The sequence below is a fragment of the Brachyistius frenatus genome, unplaced genomic scaffold, assembly GCF_029030835.1.
Source record: "Brachyistius frenatus isolate BFR_SWC_R1_liver_20210118 unplaced genomic scaffold, ASM2903083v1 Contig_212, whole genome shotgun sequence".
In the NCBI taxonomy this organism is placed as follows: Eukaryota; Metazoa; Chordata; class Actinopteri; family Embiotocidae; genus Brachyistius; species Brachyistius frenatus.
In genome coordinates this window covers 47,174-66,144 of record NW_027210811.1, presented here as the reverse complement: position 1 = coordinate 66,144, position 18,971 = coordinate 47,174, and the positions used below count along the sequence as shown (strand labels likewise).

At 39.8% G+C, this 18,971-nt stretch overlaps 1 protein-coding gene across 1 annotated transcript in view; it reads left to right on the top strand.

Annotated features, from left to right (window-relative positions):
- Nucleotides 1-228: 228 nt before the first annotated feature.
- The window catches only part of vstm2a (V-set and transmembrane domain containing 2A), a gene marked incomplete at its 3' end in the record, with an annotated part of 59,082 nt that continues 40,339 nt past the window's right edge, over nt 229-18,971 (top strand). Inside the window, exons 1-2 of the mRNA XM_069719354.1 lie at nt 229-620; nt 1,927-2,093. Of these exons, the coding sequence (XP_069575455.1) occupies nt 542-620; nt 1,927-2,093 (246 nt within the window). The remainder of the gene's footprint in view (nt 621-1,926; nt 2,094-18,971) is intronic.

Sequence of the window (18,971 nt, the reverse complement as noted above, 5' to 3'; positions counted from 1 at the left end):
ACAATAAGTTGCGTTGGAGGGCCAATCAATATCTGAATTGTAATCGTGCAGCACACGAACCCAGCAGAAAACCCCAAATCATTTGCAAAAAAACATTAAAAATATAATTCTATCGTTAAGAAGTAATTATTGAGGCCGAGATATTTGTTTTAATCAAGCGGTCAAGGTGATAATAAAGGACCGGATGAGGACTGGATTTGCAGATGTGTGGAGTGTGTGGATGCCACAGCGATCACTAGACTGACGTGTCTCCGGTAGCGCAGAAGAAGACCGCAGCCCCGTTATTTCACAGACTTCAGTACAGCCAAGCAGTCGACAGTTTCTCCCGCAGAGCGACAGAGAGAGGGAGGGGAAAAAAAGAACTTCGGCAACGACAGGCTGTAGTTTTCCAGCATGTTCAACCTTCGGAAGTCTCCGTTTCAACACGCTTGCCCAGCAACTGTTTGATTTTGCTGGTGTGCAGGCTTTTATTTTTTGGAAAGATTCGCCTTTTTCCCTCCTTCGGCTGATGTAAAATAAAAACAAGCCCCTCTATCTTGGAATGATGTGGACCTCTCATGATACTGTTGGATTTGTTTTCTTAGCCGGATTTTGTGTTCAAATTGGATTCTCCTTCGAGGGTAAGAACGTCACATTTTCCTACCAAACCAGTGTATGTGAGTGTGATCGTGTCGGGCTCCGCTGCCCTGCATGGTGGCAGCTGCTCGGTCGGAGAAAGTGTTAAAAGTGCGCAGCCTTTCTGGTAAAAGCAAAGGGGGCTGTTTAGATGACATGTTTGAAGTGCAATTGATTGCAATGAGCAGTGAAAGGGCGATAGCAATGTCACGATGAAAGATGAAGAAGACTGCGTTTTTCCGCTAGTGATAAAGAAAAAAATGCAACTGGTGATTGTTGGACATCAAGTCATTTCACGTCGCGTCGAGGAAAGCGGGGTGGCCGTGTTATTTTTTTTTCTTGCATTTCTTTTATGCCAAATAATATATTTCTCGGTAAAGAAACATAACTTCTTTTGAAGGCTGCCTTATGAAAAAGTGAGCGATCCGCCGGTGGTTTCAGCACCACGGACAGCTGCTGCTGCATGCGGCTGTCCGCGGTCCTGAAAGCGACGCTCCAGATTCTGCATGCCCTGCTTCATCTGGCTGAGATGATCACTTTCAAACTGTCTTTGTGCGTTTTCTCCTCCTTAAAGCTGCATCCACCATCAGTATAAACGTATACAAACCTATAAAGAGTTTGACAGACAGAATGCTGCTTTGGTGTGACAGTTTGCACGCACCGGTATCATTTTTTTGTTATGTCGCCACCACTCTCCTTGACGATTTAGCCCCCTTCAAACGAAACTCCTTTATTATTATTGTTTTGTTTGTTCCCTTCACGCTTTCTTGTGTTTGACACGATGCTGGTTCAGTCTAGTTTATTTAGGATTATGAAGTGGTTACAAAAAACTCCGCGACGGCTACAGACCGACACGTAAAAAGAAAGGGAAGAAGAGAGAATGTATTTTTCTCCATAAAAGCCCCCTCTTGAGCCTGCGCGTAATTAAGTGTCTGAATAATGTATCCGTGCGTTATGTAAATTCCTGATGAAGACGCGTCAGTATCTCTGACACGGGAGGACAGGGGGGGGGGGGTAGGGGTTTGAAACGTGTGCCCCCGCCATCCCCTTCAATTAAAACAAGAACGCACCTTTATCAAGCGCTTGGTTCCAATAAGACAGCTGCTGTGGCGCCGTTACATGCCGTCCACACGCACTTCTAACCGCAGCTATACGAGCAGACAGTTGAAGTGATGAATTCATTGGGATTTATTTGGTTTCACAGGAATCACTGAAACTGTCTTCATCATATTTACCCATCGCTCACCCCCGATTCCCCCCCCCCTTTTTTTTTTTTAATTAAAAAAAAAAAAAATGTGTTTTTATCTGCAGGTCGCTTCACGGATCTGCCCTCCAACATGACGGTTAAAGAGGGACAAAACATAGAAATGGCGTGCGCTTTCCAGAGCGGAACCGCTTCTGTGTATTTGGAGATCCAGTGGTGGTTCGTGAAAGCACCGGAGCCCACTGACAGCGAGGAGGACATTGATGCTCAAGAGGTACAAGGGATGCTCGTTGTTTTTCTCCCACATAAAGAGCCCTGCGAGTTATGTTTGAAGCACACCCACTCATAAAGAGAATAAGGGCATCCAACATGTATCTGCGCTATTACGCACGAGCACCTTATGTCATCAGCGTCGTGCCTGAGCAGCAGCCCTGTGGGGCAAGGTCGGGCAATCAGGCCAGAACTTTTATTGAACTATTTTCCTACAAGGAACAGCATGTTGTGACCTTCAAATAGGCTGCTGCCTTGACGTGATCAAAAACCTTATGTGCAGCTCAACTTCCTTCTGTTAAAGGTTAAACACCCTTATGTGCTTTAAACCAGTTAACACTCATACCCAGACACTTTTTTTTTTTTTAATAAGAATTGATTATGTAGAAATGTTTTGTTCTTCTTCAAATCTGAATGTGCAACTTCAGTTTTTCACATCTAATAAGATTATTCTGGTTTGATCGCTCCCTGTTTCCCTGAAACAGTTAAAATAATCCCTCCACACACTGAGCAGGGAGCAGTCCCATCAAGAATAAAAATTAAGAGCATTAATCAAAGACTAGTGAGAAAAAAATGAGCTCGTTCTGGATATTAATTACATGATAAATTAAGTAAATGAGCCTGACTGTTCATGAATGGATAAAAAGTGGCTGAATCAATACATCCAAAGCGTATTCTTGCATATTGCCTCATTAAACAGCGCATTGGAAGCGCTTTGGCATTTTGTTATGTATTGCTGCTGCATTACTGCTGGTTATGACAGCTCCCCTCACCCCACATAATGATCGACTGCTTAGTGGATGAGAACGACTAAATGTGTTTACTGCATTCAAATGGATGGAAATGACTTGCTTACACATTGTGTGGCAGGTAGCTGCATGTCAAAATTTGGAAGGGCTGGTGTATTGTCATGACAGACATCAAACGGTGCTCTTTCTATTTCTGTGACAAAGGCAAAGAGAGAGATCTGTGTGTGTGTGTGTGTGTGTGTGTGTGTGTGTGTGTGTGTGTGTGTGTGTGTGTGTGTGTGTGTGTGTGTGTGTGTGTGTGTGTGTGTGTGTGTGTGTGTGTGTGTGTGTGTGTGTGTGTGTGTGTGTGTGTGTGTGTGTGTGTGACAGGGGGGTAGCTCGATATCCATGTGGCTTTAATTATTGTTCCATTGTTGCCCGGCTCTCATCGCGGCATCGGCCAGGCTTTGATGTGGGTTTGATCCCACGTGACTCTTGGATGTTGGGTTGAAGTGGCCTATTGATGCAGACATCACATTGTTACCCATATTTCTTATCAGGGAAGGCTGTTTGAAAAGAAAGCCGCTGTGTGTATTTGTCCTGCAGTGTTGCAGTTTGAATGGGAACAGAGTCAAGGCTGTGTGTGAGAGAAGCTGCTCGGGAACCAGCTGGTCTTCGAGAAATTTAGAGGAAATGAGCGGGATGTCTTAGAATGCAAATGTTTATGCAAATATAAGCTGCCTGGATGATATGTTAGAGTTGTTGGATGTTTGAAAGGATGACATGAAAAGAATTGAAAACAAAAAGGCAGCAGCTTCATGCTGAAAGAGTGCAGAGAAAGGAATGTACGAATTGGGTGGGTGGGTATATACTTAATCTTCAACTTTTAATGACACAGGTTCAGTTCTCAGATCAAGACATATTCCATCAGACTGTGGTAATTCTAAGCTTGAATCCTTCTTGTAAAACCTTTTGAAATATTGTGTTTATAACACAAACACATACCCAGCCATGTGTACATATATACACAAAGAGATGTCAGTTTCCTGCTATGGAATAACAGGTTTTAGTTTTCCCGACATACATACATTTCATGGATTGGTAAAAACTGGATTCAGACATTTAAAAAAAAAAAATCAATAACACTCAGTTCTTCCGAAGTGTTCTCAGGTCCACTCAAGAAGGTGAGAAATGGATTCCAGATATCTAAGAATCCAGAATGTTCTGCCTGCATCGTATATCTAATATTTCCCACATGCAGCAGGATACTGAACTGTCTCAAGGACCCTTTATTCTAATAAGGAATTAAAGTCTTTAAAAAAAGTTACAATATGTTACTTTCAGTGACTAAACAATGACGTTGATTTCTGAAACTGGAATGAATTAATCATGTTGTTTGCTTGAGTATAAGGTTAAAGTAGTCTAGATAAGTTAAATGATGTATTGAATTTACAGAACAATGACACATACCCATAACTGAATTAGTCAAACTATCCTTGAAATGGCTTCTTCTTTTTTTTCCTTTTCTTTTTTTTAACCCTTTCCACCCTGAAGGTCCCTCATGTACCAGGACAGTATCTGCTTAAAGCATTGTGTACATTCAGTGAGAGAAGCTGCCTGCTACTACGATGACTAAAATGACTGCAGCCAGTAGGTGCAGCAACATTTTCTGAAACAAGTGTTTCAGCTTTGATTCAATGGGCAGATGTCAGTGTGGCCTGCTGATGGAGACACAGAGACGTATTGCATTTCAAAGTTTTGCTTGGCCTCACAGCTGTGGAGCTGTTATTGGCTGAATTCGGGCGTTACAGTATTTTTCACAAAATCGCCCGGGGCTTCAGTTACTTAATGGATGGACCAGTTTAATTTAGGAAACTAATGTACAAACCTGAAGGTGAGGCTCTTCATGTCTGCATCTGATCACATGTGAAGAATTTACCTGTTACATGTTTAAAATTGAAGATGTTCATTTTAACATACTTTGTAATTTAGAGGGAGGAGGTGGGTAATTCAAAAATGTGTTTGAGCCGAGTGAATTAGGAGACATTAATATATAAATTAGCAATACTTACCGTCCCCTATCCCTCTCATAATAAGAAGGTACTGAAGTGTCCAATATTAACCTATTTAAGCAGATGAAAGGCCGGAGAACCACCTTATTCCCCTCAGTACATCTAGTGGTGCATATTGTTACACTGCAATAAAAACATACTCAAAACTGTGTTTGGAATTGGAGCAAAATAGATTTAAATAGATTTTAAAACATTTCCGATGCCTTCATATTATATTCATGTAGTTGCACACACACACACACACACACACACACACACACACACACACACACACACACACACACACACACACACACACACACACACACACACACACACACACACACACACACACACACAATGCAGACAGAGCCATGCACAACACATAAACACAGAAGTCAGTTATCACTGATTAGTTTCTCATTTATTGAGTTGACCAGAATTTGAAATCGATTGCACACACTGCATCCGCAGCAGTGCTTCTTCTGATGTGACCGTCTTTATCCATATAAGTCTCTGTTAACTAAAACACATCAAATCAAATGGGAATCCTCTGATGTATTGTGCTTTGCACAGAGCTTTCCATTGTAATTGTATTAATTTATGTAGTTCATCATAACGGACATTTAGCATCATTTCTGCAAATGTGTCATTATTAGTCAGCTGGTTTCAACTGGGAGAACAAAATATGGCATGCGATTATCTTCCTAAATAGCATAGAAACTGTAAACATTTTCAAAACTGCTAAGTTTAAAAAAAAAAAGAAAATGCAAAATAAAACAATGTTGAGTGTTAGATGTAAACAGAAGGAAGTTGATGGGAACTGTTTGCAGCTGTTAATCCAAATGTGCTGCTCTGAAGAGTTTTTCTTGCAGCAGATTCTCATAAATCTTCATTAGTCTAACGTTTAGCTAGATGTAGGTTTTTTTTAATTTTTTTATTTACATGATGATGAACGTAGGAAAATTGCCCAATTTGTGTTGTGTTCTTTAAATCATATTTGTTAAAGAGGATCATTTGTTTTCATGATTTTGCAGTTTGCTTGTTTCTCGAGACTGTCCTGGACACGGATTAGAGGAAGGAAAAAGGAAACAAACACATCAATACTCAGAGCTGCTGTTTGGCTTCAGCTTCCACAACAAGTGCTAAATGATTCTCCTCTCAGATTATAAATGACAAGCTGCCAGCATAATTATGCACAAACACAGACAGACAGAAACAAAATATTCACACCTCCATGACAAAGAGGAGTCATGCTGCTGACGGGATTTGCTACACTTGTGATGCTGTTGATTCAAGTCAAAGAGGAAAGATACACAGAGAGGAGGAGAGTGATGGCAGAGCACGAGTGTGAGCTAAACATTTGCTGTTACAGAACATGAGCAGATTGGTGTGGAAGCGCAGGGTCATCCCTCTATATGGCATTTTGGCTGCTGTTTTCTAACTGCAAATTGAGGCTGTGTGGGTTGTGATTACATATGATTATGTAGTGTTGTTTTTGGCATGTTGGATTATAATCCACAAAGGCTAAAGTGTAGCTCTTAAAAGACAAAAAGACACAATTTTGTGCACATTCATTTGAAAGGATTTGCGGATTTGAGCGTTTAACTTGTGAGCAGAAAAAGCAGTTTGGTGGAGGGCTTAAAATGCACTTCTGCCATTTAAAAAGAGGCAAGTGCAAAAGAAAAGCTTCTTTTTTAACGATTTTTTTGATGCAGGATACATTTTTCAAATCAGCTATCCGCGCTGACAGTAATGAGCAGGACGAGGACGTTAGTTAGAAGCGTAGTGAGTCATGTAGAGTCCAGATCCAGTGTGCAGTCGGTCGGATGTTCAGCTCTGGTTTTGGCATCTCTGTCAAAGATTGTTCTGGTTTGCATCTCTTGATTTACATTAAACAAGTTGCACGAGTCTTCTCCAGCAAACCTTTTTCACCTACAGTTTGCTCCTCTTCTCAGATGTTTCTGGTTTCACTATGATCCTTCGCTCATCTTGTCACGTGATGTATATATCAGTGGTTTCCAATCGTTTTTACATACGTTGAAGTGAAGCAGTGTTTATCTGTGATCCCGTCTTCTAGAGATTTGATTTAAATACATCAGATTTGTTTTTGCCAGATAGACTTTGGTAATTGCTGCTACAAAGTGCTCCTTTCATGACCTGTGTGTGGAGGTGGCAGGTTTAATGGCGAGGCAAACAAAACCTTGCATGGGGTTACACGTCCACAGTTCTGCATGCAGTTCTGTTAGATTTTGTTTATTAATGAAAAAGCAAACCCGTCCAGTCCTGTTTTCCCGTTCAGTCCAGTCTTGTGTTTTTTTTGGGTGGGGTGGGAAGACCCATTTATCAACAACTAACAGCCCAAAGATATTATATAATAAAATGAACCAGAGGAATGTGGTCTGTCTAAAATTTTATTTTATTTTCATCACAGATTGGACAGCAATCAAAAGCTTTGAAAAAAAAACCGTGTTGCATTTCTGGATTTGGAGTGTGTTTGTGCTTCCACTCTTGTGTGTTTGGTGTGTTGGCCCTTAGTGGGACCCCTAATTCTTTGCAAATATGATGCAGTGAGAACTGTTTGTTTAAAACTCTAGCAGCACATTTATGCATTCAATCCACTGTGATTTTAAAAGAAAAATCTTAGACTTTTCCAAGATTAAAGCAAAATTCTAAATCTATAGCTGAAAAGGCAAAAATCCATCTGATTGGTTTCCATTTGTCTACTGTGTTCACTTTTCTATTAAAATAACATGCTAATGCACAGTAGCTGACTGGACATGATACATCCAGGTTAATGCCACCTATTCATCTTATTTAAACAGCACACATCAGTCAGGTCTGTAGTTACTCTTGTGACATCATACATACAATGCTTTCACTGGGGGAGATAATAAATACACCAACACTAAATAAATATATCCGGAGGCTGTGAGTCTCTGCTCTGCTGCTTTGACCTCCGTCACAGAAAGGAAAGACAGAACAGAGCACGGCCTCCTGGGTAATGGTAATACTTGAAAGGTATGTCACACATGGTGGACAGAGCCTTATTTCCATGTGTTTCAATTTAAAAATACATTAGTGAACTTCCCTTTTGGTTTGAAACCCCTAAATCCCTCTTATTCTGAAGAGGTGGATTGGAATCTGCTCAGGGTTAGATCTCTGTTTTTATCCAGCTAATCCAGCCCCTGTTGTTTGCCATAAGATCAATTTATTGAGTAAATCTTTACCACCCTGTCCACTGGTAATTCTATTTGGTGTGGGATTATGTTTGAATAAAAGGGGAAAAAAGGGAGAAAAGCTGAGTTTTATCTGCGGAGGTAACTGTTCTGATCCTTTCAGCCAGTGCTCTGCCACTTTTCAGTCCTGTATTTATTATTCCTGCAGAGGGTGAGGATATATACATACAAAAATAAAAGCAGTTCAGAATTGCTTTAATGCTTTCCGTAAGTGGAAAAAAAAACCTGGAATATCAGAAAGGCTAGACCTTCACAGTATGAATTCCAAAGTTGGATCAAGCAAAGGCACAAACAATCAGAGGTGATGGCGGAGATTCGACGCAGATGTGTGCTGTTTAAAAATTCATACTGCATTTCATTCCTCAAATACCAGCCGGAGTGCTCGAATGGCTTGGCTGCTGCTGGATTCAAACCTGGATTCACCTGATGTGGGATATGTTAAAAGGGGCCGTAATGCGTCTGTAAAAGTGAGAAGAATAAAAAAAAAGAAAAAAAAAAGAGGAAGGCAGACGCGATGTGTGGCCACCCTCGACCGGTGCCGGAGGAGAAAAGAGGGATCAGCTGAGGCCTGCGGTCGGAATACAAACGACCATTACATAAAACATCCACCGGCGCACTTTGACCAAAATGCACTCAAGCCACAGCAAGCTTTACCTCTCTTAACAAGTGAGTTTATAAATCCACTGGGTGTAACAGCAAGGAAACATAAAATCCATTGGCTGCCATGCTCTCTGAGTGACCTTACTGTCAGCCTCTCCGCCCCTCTATCACAGCCTGACTGCAGCTTGTGCAGCCTCCTCCTACACTCAGGCTGAGATAATTGCACCCGGAGTCAATATGATGCACCAGACGTCGTCCCGGTAACTGCTCTCATCAGCCCCGCCGGCCTGCTATGCATGCAGACGTCTGTAATGATCTGTAATAGTTTCCAAAAGGTTTGCGGTGAACATGAGTTCTCCACAGGCGGCTGCCGTTTGCGTGTGAGCGTGCACCGACACATGAAAGAGCCTGCTGCTTTCATTTTGGACTAGCGGACTGTGGAGCGCTCGCTGTCAGGCTCCACCACAACCTGTCATGGAAGGAAGGGTTCTTTTCAAATCACTGCAAGGTACTGTACTGCTCGGGTGTCACTGACTATATCTCTAGAAGAAAATTAGTTCAAGGTTCAAATATTGACTCGCTAAATTGTAGTCCCAGAAAGTGACTACGACTCTATGGCCTTTGTTTCCTTCTGCTTAAGCTTTGCTAGAGACAGGTTCAATTCAATTCCATTTTATTTATATAGCGCAACACATGTTATTTCATGGCACTTAACACATCCTTTAGGCCAGTCTTTTAAAGTGTTTCTCAATAAATTCAACATTTGAGAACTAGTTTATGAGTATATACTTTAACAATGTAAAATAATTGTTGCATTTTACTTGATGTCTTCAGCCAAATGTGGCCTTAGATTTGTTTCATGCAAAGCCTTTGGTTCATACTTAAGACATAAATCTGAACATCCAATCAGTAAAACAACTCTTCACTTTTTGCAACAAAACAGTCTTCTCAAAGTGATGCACTGTGCTTTATTTATATCATCAAAAGGAGGAAAAACAGATAGAAAATGAGACATTGATCAGACATACTCCTTTGGGCTCCGAACCCATGTATGAATTTGATTGACAGCTGACATTCACATGGTGACACATGTGAAGACAGTTGTTTATGAGAAACTGTAGCTTACAAACCAAGAACAGCAGCAGCACTGAAGAATGAACAGTAAGGCCTGTAAATATTCATCATTACAGCGTTTCTATCTGAAGTGAGCAGTGCACTTTGTTTGGTCACATGCTGCTAACGTGGTTTAGCTCACCTAGTTGTTAAAACTTGGGTTGAGACGTACACTGATGTCAGTCAGTCCACAGTACAGCACCACTGCATCCTGGTAGATAAAGCTCCTAATGGTCTGGTTCATCAGTACATATTGTACATTCAGTTCACATTGTGAACCCCTCAGGTCATAAGCTGACTCTCTTCCATGACCCCGGAGCAACTCTGGTGAGACATGAGGATGTTAGATTCTTCTTTTAAAAGCAAACTTAAGACATTTTTATTTAACCAAAAAGTCATTTTTGAGTGTGTGTAAATATCCGATTATCTATGTAGATATGTAAATGTATGTATTTACGAATGTGTGCGTGCATGTGTGTGCAGTAGAGTGTGTGTATGTGAACATTTTTCCATACAGATGAACTGTGCTTGGATTTGAATTGATTGCTTCTTTATGCAAACACAGATTTGAATAAAATTGTTTCTTTAACTACACGGTACATTAAAAAAAAGCTCGAACATAATAACAACATTTACATTTTCCCTTTTGGATAGTGACCAAATTTAATGAATGCCATTTACAGAGCAACAGTGGGGTCAATAAATGGTCTTTTTTTAATCAAACAGGAGAGAACAATCTATTTTTAACTCCGCATGAATCCAGAGTTGTTGTACTAGCAAGAATTTCAGGCAACACAATAATGTGTGTGAAACAAAGTCGACATACACTAAAGTGTGTGTTCATAGTCCCTCAATGTAACAGCGTTTTTGGAATAATGGAGCCCTATGGAATAAAATAAGTCAGGCTCTGATACACACCTAATATTTCTATGAATTAAACTCATCCTTTAAAATGTAGTTATTAAACAGTTAAAAGCACATTATTTCATGGTAAATGGTAAACAACACTGTAGAGTAAACAAGAGAGAAGGTTTATTCCAAGGTTTTACCAGTGGGCATTTATTCTTTTATGATGGCAGTGGAGTGAATGTTACGGAGTATGATTGACTGTTCTGGTGTCAGAGAGACTGAGAGAAGGAGCTCTGTCAGCCGGCTCAGTAATATCTCCGGAAAAAAAAAAAAAAGCCCTGCCGCTTCTTCTCTATATTGATAAATCAGATTCAGATGCCTGTCTGCTTTTCTGTTCTTTGAGAATCAAAGGGCTGGAGTGACTCATTGGGCTGTCACGCACTACAAACATAATGTGTTTTGAAATGTGAAGGTCACAGGGAAGATTTTTACTATTTCAAGGATTTTAATTGTGCTTAGATTTTCACATTTTTTTATTTGGTCTGCCTTTCATGGTGTCGTGGTGCTCTTACAGCCCGGCAGTATAGACTATATAAAGATGAGGTTTTCAGTATTTAGAAATGGCTAAATAAACAATACATATTTAGAAAATCACGTGCCCACGTTGAAAATATGGTTAATAAATAAGGCATCTTTTTTCTATTTCTGCCAGCCGTATCACTCTCCTCCTTTGAATTCTCCTTTGCAACGTGCCAGGAAAACCCTGATGTGGAACTTTAAATGGCTCTGTTGTTCGAGCCAGGGCAGCTTCAGCCATGTCGGGTCCATTCATGTGCTGCGGAGGAATGAGATGATGGAGGGAGGGGTAAAAGGGACGCGCAGATGGAAAAACATATGGGAGGTGTGATGCAATAAGGATACAGGAAACCTCGAGGGAAATATCTGGAGGAGGTTCATACATGCACGCAAAGCAAATCCTCATTTGCCGTCCCGTGTGTATCTGGACAGCTCTGTATATTGGCCAGAATGTATGACACGAACACAGTAGACTCACAAAGCAGGGACTTGACGCTTCATTGAAGCAAGCTGTCGCGGCTGCTCCACCACGATGAGTGAGCTTAGTGACTCATTTCAAACCACCGTTTTGGGCTCACACGGATGGAAACAAGTCTGTTTACTGACAAAATTATACATTGTGAAACTGGAGCTCTGAAAGCAATGAAGATTTCAAGCCATGGACAGAGAATTATTAGTTTACTGGTATGACTTTCACTTCATGAATCTCTCAGCTCTCTAACCTTTTAGTTCCCAGTTTCTGCTGCTTTTTTTTTTTTAATGGGAACCGGACTGTGCAGTTCATGCTCAGTATTGGAGCCTGTGCAATATACTGTTTCGGCTGGACGATTTGATCAGCTTATATTGGCCTGTCACAGATGTATCAATGTATCAGTAACAGCATGTTGGCCGATAAGAACACGTTTTTCACAGAACTTGTGGGATTAATAAAGTAACTATCTATCTATCTAATGCAGAAAGAGATGCTTGGGGTAAATGAGAAATATTAAATTTGGTTTATTTTTCATTGTGTTTTGTAATGAGAACTCCCAGTGATGTTGACTTTTACTGTCTAATATCTTAATCGGAATCTTCCCCAGAGGTCTGGTGTTATTCTGGCCTTATTCTACATACTTTGTGATCCTAAAGAAGGTCTTACAGTAACATCATCTCATGTAACTCATGCAACTGCCAAGTAGGAGTTGATCCCACTGAAAGTTGTAATCATGTCATTTTTCTTCTTTTTTTTTTTTTGTAAAGCTAACTGCTTTACTTATTTAGTATTTTAGTGTTTGAGTGGCGTTTAGCTCTAAGCCCGTTACCCTGTGGATACAATCTCATGGCTCAACAAAAGATGAGAGCTGAGGGGTCGCTGTTAGTTCAGACATGTTTCATAGAGAGAGCTGGTGAATTTTATCGATATGCTTAAACCAACTTATGCTGAAACAAGCGGCCACACTGTTGCGCTATATTTGTAATTGGAGCTCTAGTTTTCTTTTTGTTTATATTTTGTCCTTCTATTATCATCTGCTGTAGCAGAGGGCAGTTTGTCTGAGAAAAAGACCAAACAGGTTCACAGATGCATTGAGTCACAGAAGCTGGTTTAACAGAGGTTAGTCATGACTTCAGGTCTACATGTTGTGTAAAAGTTTGAGATACTTCTGCATGTTTAATTTCTTATCCACCATGGAGGTGTCTGTTCATCCCAAATTCATTCTGCAGCAAACACACAAATAACTATCTTTAGCCACAGAGCCCTGATGTCAACATCATGGAGTCAGTGTGGGATTACACAGAGAGACACTGAGACAGACTAAATACACAGACGAACTGTGGCGACTTCTAACTTCCCTGCCAAGGATCCTGAATAAGTGTGTGCAAGTGTACATAAGAAAGATGCTCACAGAAAATGCTGATCTGATTTTGTGTTTTTCGAGCTACACCACCGTGTATGAATATAATTGAAATGTTCTCACACTGCTATATACTGTACAGTGTACTGTGTATTATCAATGCATACTATATTGCATGACTCATGTCAATTCAATCCAATTTTCTTTATATAGCACCAAATCACAACATAAATTATCTCATTATCTGGACTCAGTAAATTCATTGCAAATTATTTTAAAATGCTGTGTACTGATGCACGAGAGGTTCAAGAGCATCCACTCACACTGGGTCACTATTTAACTCAGTAGTTTTTAGTGTGTAATCACAGCAATCAAATTCATGTATGAGATTAAAAGAATCACCAGCATTACTTGCACCTCTGGGACTTTTGTTTGCACCCTTTGTGACTGGTGACAGCGTGTGCCCTGTCCCGCCATGTCTTCGAGCAGCCAGTCAGATTTACAACGGAAGGGTCCTGACCTCAGACAGGCCACCATGCTGTACTAAGTCAGTCTGTTGTCAGGTCTTATCAACGAAAATTCGGAGCCCTTAACTATGACAGAGCAGGGATGCATCGGTAATAAGGCCTGGAACACACTGCCTGGGGTGAGAGATGCCTGTTGCTGCGTGGTATCATTTCATTTTGGCGTCCGTGTTAACGGGTGAGAGCGTCCACACTGGCTGCTGAGAAGTATGTCTCACCTACACCTCGTGTGCGGTGCGTCATTTATGAAATAGAATGATGACACTTTATCGGGTGAAGGGCGGGTTTTCACTGCAGCGGTCCTTCTCCCTTCCTCTCTGTAGCTCTCCTCTGTGTCGGTGTGAGCGAACGAAGGTAAACAATAATTACTTGACTGCTTTTTGGTTACAAATCATCACATCAGGCCTCAAAAATACTATTTCGATGGCCATTAGGAGAAACTCATGAATTCAATGGTAGGACACACGCGCAACAGTCGTGTGTGTGACTGACAGGCTGACTAAAACAGTCTCCTTATATGCGAGTGACTGGTTTAGCTACTGACAGGCCTTATGCAGTACCGTTTACTTACTATACTCCACCTCACCTGCACCTTAAAAATTGTGGACACTTGTACAATAAAATAAAACTACGTAATCTAAAAATTGTGGGTCTATGATCCTGATTCCTCTGTAATTTATTCAGTCTATTATTTTATTTAATCTCTAAATCTACTGATAGGCAACACATAACTTTTAAAGACCCAGACACACACATTAGCAATATAAATGCATAATTTCCTGAGAAAAAATGATAACAGTTTTAAGCATCTAATAAAAACCTCTCATGGGTAGAAGTGAGGCTGTTTCATCAATCAGTGACAAAGTAGAGACAACAAGATGTGTATTTGAGTGATAATTTCAAGAATCACTATTATAAATGCATTAATGTTCAAACTGCCATCACAACCTTTAAGGGAATCATTTACCACATGTTATTGATTCAGACAAATAATAATGAAAGCCTACAGAATGCATGTCAATCAGTGCCGCTATCACATGTCTATAGACTCACCACAGCCAATGTATTTACCAACAGCTTCCCCTTAATCCACCATATTCCTTTTGGTGCTTTAATCAGCAGCAGATAATGACCAGTGATGGCAGAAAAAGGGCTTATATGCATCACAGTGGGACAGGAAATTAAACATGGATTAGGGAGATGGTTTATCCTTGCTGTTTGATAGCAGAGGCAGATTATAATTCACTGGTAATGATGGAGGTGTTAAGGTTGGCTCTGACTTTAACACCATGGAAATCATCTTATTTACACTCACTATTTTCTTCATGTTGATCTGAATGCACACATTCTGTTTTTATATATTGTATTGCTGATGTGGCTGTGAGGATTACATTGAATACGTTGAAAACCTGCTGCTGCTGCTGCCTCATCTCAGGCACATGTCAATTCATAATAGCACTGCTTCCCTATTACACTGGATTTCAACCTTCACCAAGGCAATCTCTGAACATACTTCTGGAACATTCTTTAGTAATAATAATGTAAACAAAAAAATGTAAATGCTTTTTCTGTCATGCTTGTGGAGAATCTGAACATCCAAAGCTACAGACCATCCATTTGTATAGATTCAACAAACTCGTTGTTTTCCATCTGATGCGCAACATTACATTTGTTCTCATCGTACAAAATGGTGGGGAATCCCCAGTCATAGAAACATTGTACACAACAAACTCACTCTATTGCTGAAGCTCACATCTGCCTTTTTCTCACAGCTACGGCAGATATTTCAATCAGCGGATCCTTTGCTGCCACCGGTCTTCTTGACCCATCTGTTACATTTTCACCAAAAGGAAACTGAATCCATTTGGTGTCACAACAGCAGTTGTCAGACTCCGAGAAGCACTTTTCAAATTGAATCAGACGTTTCTCTAAATGCCGACAGATTATGTTTTTGATGTCAGCCCTCTTAGAATGCTCTTCCATTGTTGGAAACGTTCCCAAGTTGCAGCCTTTTTACTTGCTGTATCACTGTGCTTTGCTATCAGACGGAACAAATTATTTTGCTTAGCTGCACAGTCCTCAGTGATAATTGTTTGCATGTCTACAGTACATTTTTTTACAGCATTTTACGTTTTAATAATACGTCCGTCCAGAGGTGTTTTGTTGTTGTTGTTTTTTAACAGTTTATTTCATTGACAATAACAATCCAGCTGTCCTTTGTTGAAAACGTTGGCTGGAACCATGTCCTTCCATTGCTTTAACTTATATCCTCCAAACTAAACAACCACACAGGTAGCTCGTTACAACCCTCCGGTTCAGTTCATAGGAGTACGCTGGCAGCGGGGCGTGTGCCACAGATGAATTGAACGATTGATAATTAACCATGTCATGGTGTGACAATGCTATTGTAAAGGTTTGATCATGTCAGTGGTTCTCAAACTTTTCCATTCATCCAGAATGTTAAAATCATACTAAACCCCCTAACCCCTAGTAAAAGCACATTTTATTCAGTCATTAACAATGCTGAACTACTGTTGAAAAGAGTCAAGCTGAATTTAATAAAAGAAAACAAACAGCATATCCATGCAGCCTTTAGGTTTAGGCTCAAACATAGTAGTTTAGATATTTAGTAAAGGTTTCAGAACGTCATCAATATGTTTTGTTGACCCATCCATCCACCTAGACCTCCTCCCTTTGTTGACTCTGTGACTCCATAGCTACATCACATCACTTCCTTCTTTCCCTCTGTCAAAATTACAACTTGAACCTAAACATAGTTTTTACATGTTCATAAATTTCAGTGTATGGAATGAGTTTCCTCAATCATACTTTAAGGATTCATTACAAAATACCCTGAAAATGAAGCCCCAGGTCAGTGAGTGCTCGAGCAGGGAACTTACTGTCAGTATATACGTTGCCTTCTTGAATTGTTTTTTGGTGGCACCGGCCTGTTTTATGATAGTGCTTCACATTTTGCAGGTGCAGTTCAGGGACAGGTTGCACACAGAGAAAGAGAAAAAAATAAATTAAGGCAGGGGGATATGGACACAATCAAATATTATGTTATGTTTGAGCAAATAATTGGCCATTGATAGTTTCACAAAATATATACACAATGAGATCTCTGATAAAAAAAAAATAAAAGCAAAAAAACATCAGTAATGTGGATACAATGTCTAAGTGGGTAAAGGTAAATAATATAACCGCTACAACAGTCTGGTAAGTTCAGAAAAAGTACATCACTTTACTGTAATGCAGCTTTTAAACCAGGAAAATACAACACTTATAATGTGATAATGCTATTACTACAGTATATCAAAATCTAAGACAATATATATTCTTACATCACATTATTGATATAGCATGTTGCCTAAATAGAAACACAGGCACATCATTAACGCATTTGTGTTTTCTTATGGTTGTCAAGTTCATTTTACGAAATTGTCTGGGACAGCCCAACAAAACACAACACAACACAACAGTGAAAAGGACCATTTGACAGTTCAAGGTTGTCCATGTTTCCGAGGAACATTAGTTTCTCATCTGTTCATACTCACCTTGGAGACTCATCTCTCAGATATGGTGTTGAATCATATCCAGCACATGTTGAAGCTTGATACGGTGATGTCCCTCAGTAACTAATTAAGAACATGATTAATTACAGCTGTACATGACGCTGGTACAAAGTATATTAATGTTTTTAAAAAAAATAGTTGCTGATGTATTTGTTCACTGAGCTGTTTGAGTTTTTTACATGTAAACCCATGTTTTTACAGTATTCTATAATACTGATGATGGACTTGAATGAATACATTTTTTGTAACAGTGAGGATCAGTTATCACGTCTTGATACTTCCTTGAACTATGTCATCCATCACTGTGAACATTAAGCCTGTTATTATGATTGCCTGGTCGTAGAATCAATCTGTGCTAAAATTATGTTTACAAAAATACTGAGGAACATAATGCAGACCTAATATTTACTCTGATGAATTACACAATTCATGCATGTTTGACGAGTCTGTTAATTTACTTTATAATGTACCTAAATGAATCACAATCCTTGGCTGTTAGCACGTTGCCAGAAAAATACACCTAAAACATAAAACTATATATCATCCATTATTCAGTAAAACCATTAAGCATGCAGAACTGTAGTTTCAGTCAGAAGTGTTCTGTGGAGTTTTTGATCACATGGATTCGTGTTTTCATGAGCAGGTCTCCTGTGTGGGTGTGAATATTGAGAATGATGCGGCTTTTGCAGCACACACGGTTTTACTGATCAACTGTTGGTGGCGGCAACAGGTCAGCAAACACAGCAAGGAGCCAGAAAAGACAAGAAAGACAACACTGTGAGTTAGAAATGAAATCGATCCCAACATATTCAAAAACTATTTGATGCTTTGAAGAAAAGAAATGCATTCAGCATACTTAGTCAGTCCTCCAGGCTACACCCAAGTTCATATAATCTGACGCTGCAGTAATGACATCTGATTACCTCATTTGCTACATATATTCTCCCTCTCTTTTTGGGCTTCAAATTTAGCCTCAGTAGCTATGAAGCCATCCTACAGATGCATTGAAATACTTAAAATAATTGATTGCTTTAGTTCCACTGCAATAAGCATTGGACATTTGAGCCTGGAATTTGATATGAACACCCAATTTACACATTGCCTTTTGTCAGACATTTCCCCATTGAAAACGATCATATCTGAGAAATATGTGAAAAAAAACAAAACTTGATGAATTACTGATGATTGAAAAGACAGGGATTATTGGTTCTTGAGTTTGTGAAACTCAAAGTGTAAGCTGGAGGGCAGGGCAGCCATACTGTGTAAAAGGAGGACAGTATTGCTTTTACTTTAACTGTAGATCATAATGGTTACAGTTTGTTGCCAGAGGAAGAGTGGTGGATGATTTGTTTCAGCGTACAGGACTCATGGCCCATAATGCTTTCCCTGAGGAGCTTAGATCTAATGTAGTGGATTTTTATTGGCCTTCATGATTAATTCCTCTAATGGCTCCGAGTCTCCTTATTCACCTACCTTCACTAAGATAAAGATAATTACATGCGCACTGCTAGATTTCAAATATTTTCTGTTTTCTTCCTTATTTAGGAGACAAAAGTACCACTCTATCCATATTTTTTTTTAACAAAGGCATGACATTATATACCTGAAATAGCATGTCTATGTCTGCTGAATCACTCTGAAAAAAGACACACACACAGTTCCTGGCAGGAAGCTCACTGTAGGTGTCTGGATAAAGATTTTAAATCTTTGTCCAAACCAAAAACCAAAACTCTACACGATTATCTTTGGTTTTGTCTGGACTAGTGGGCGCCACAGTGGATCCTCAGGCAAAATA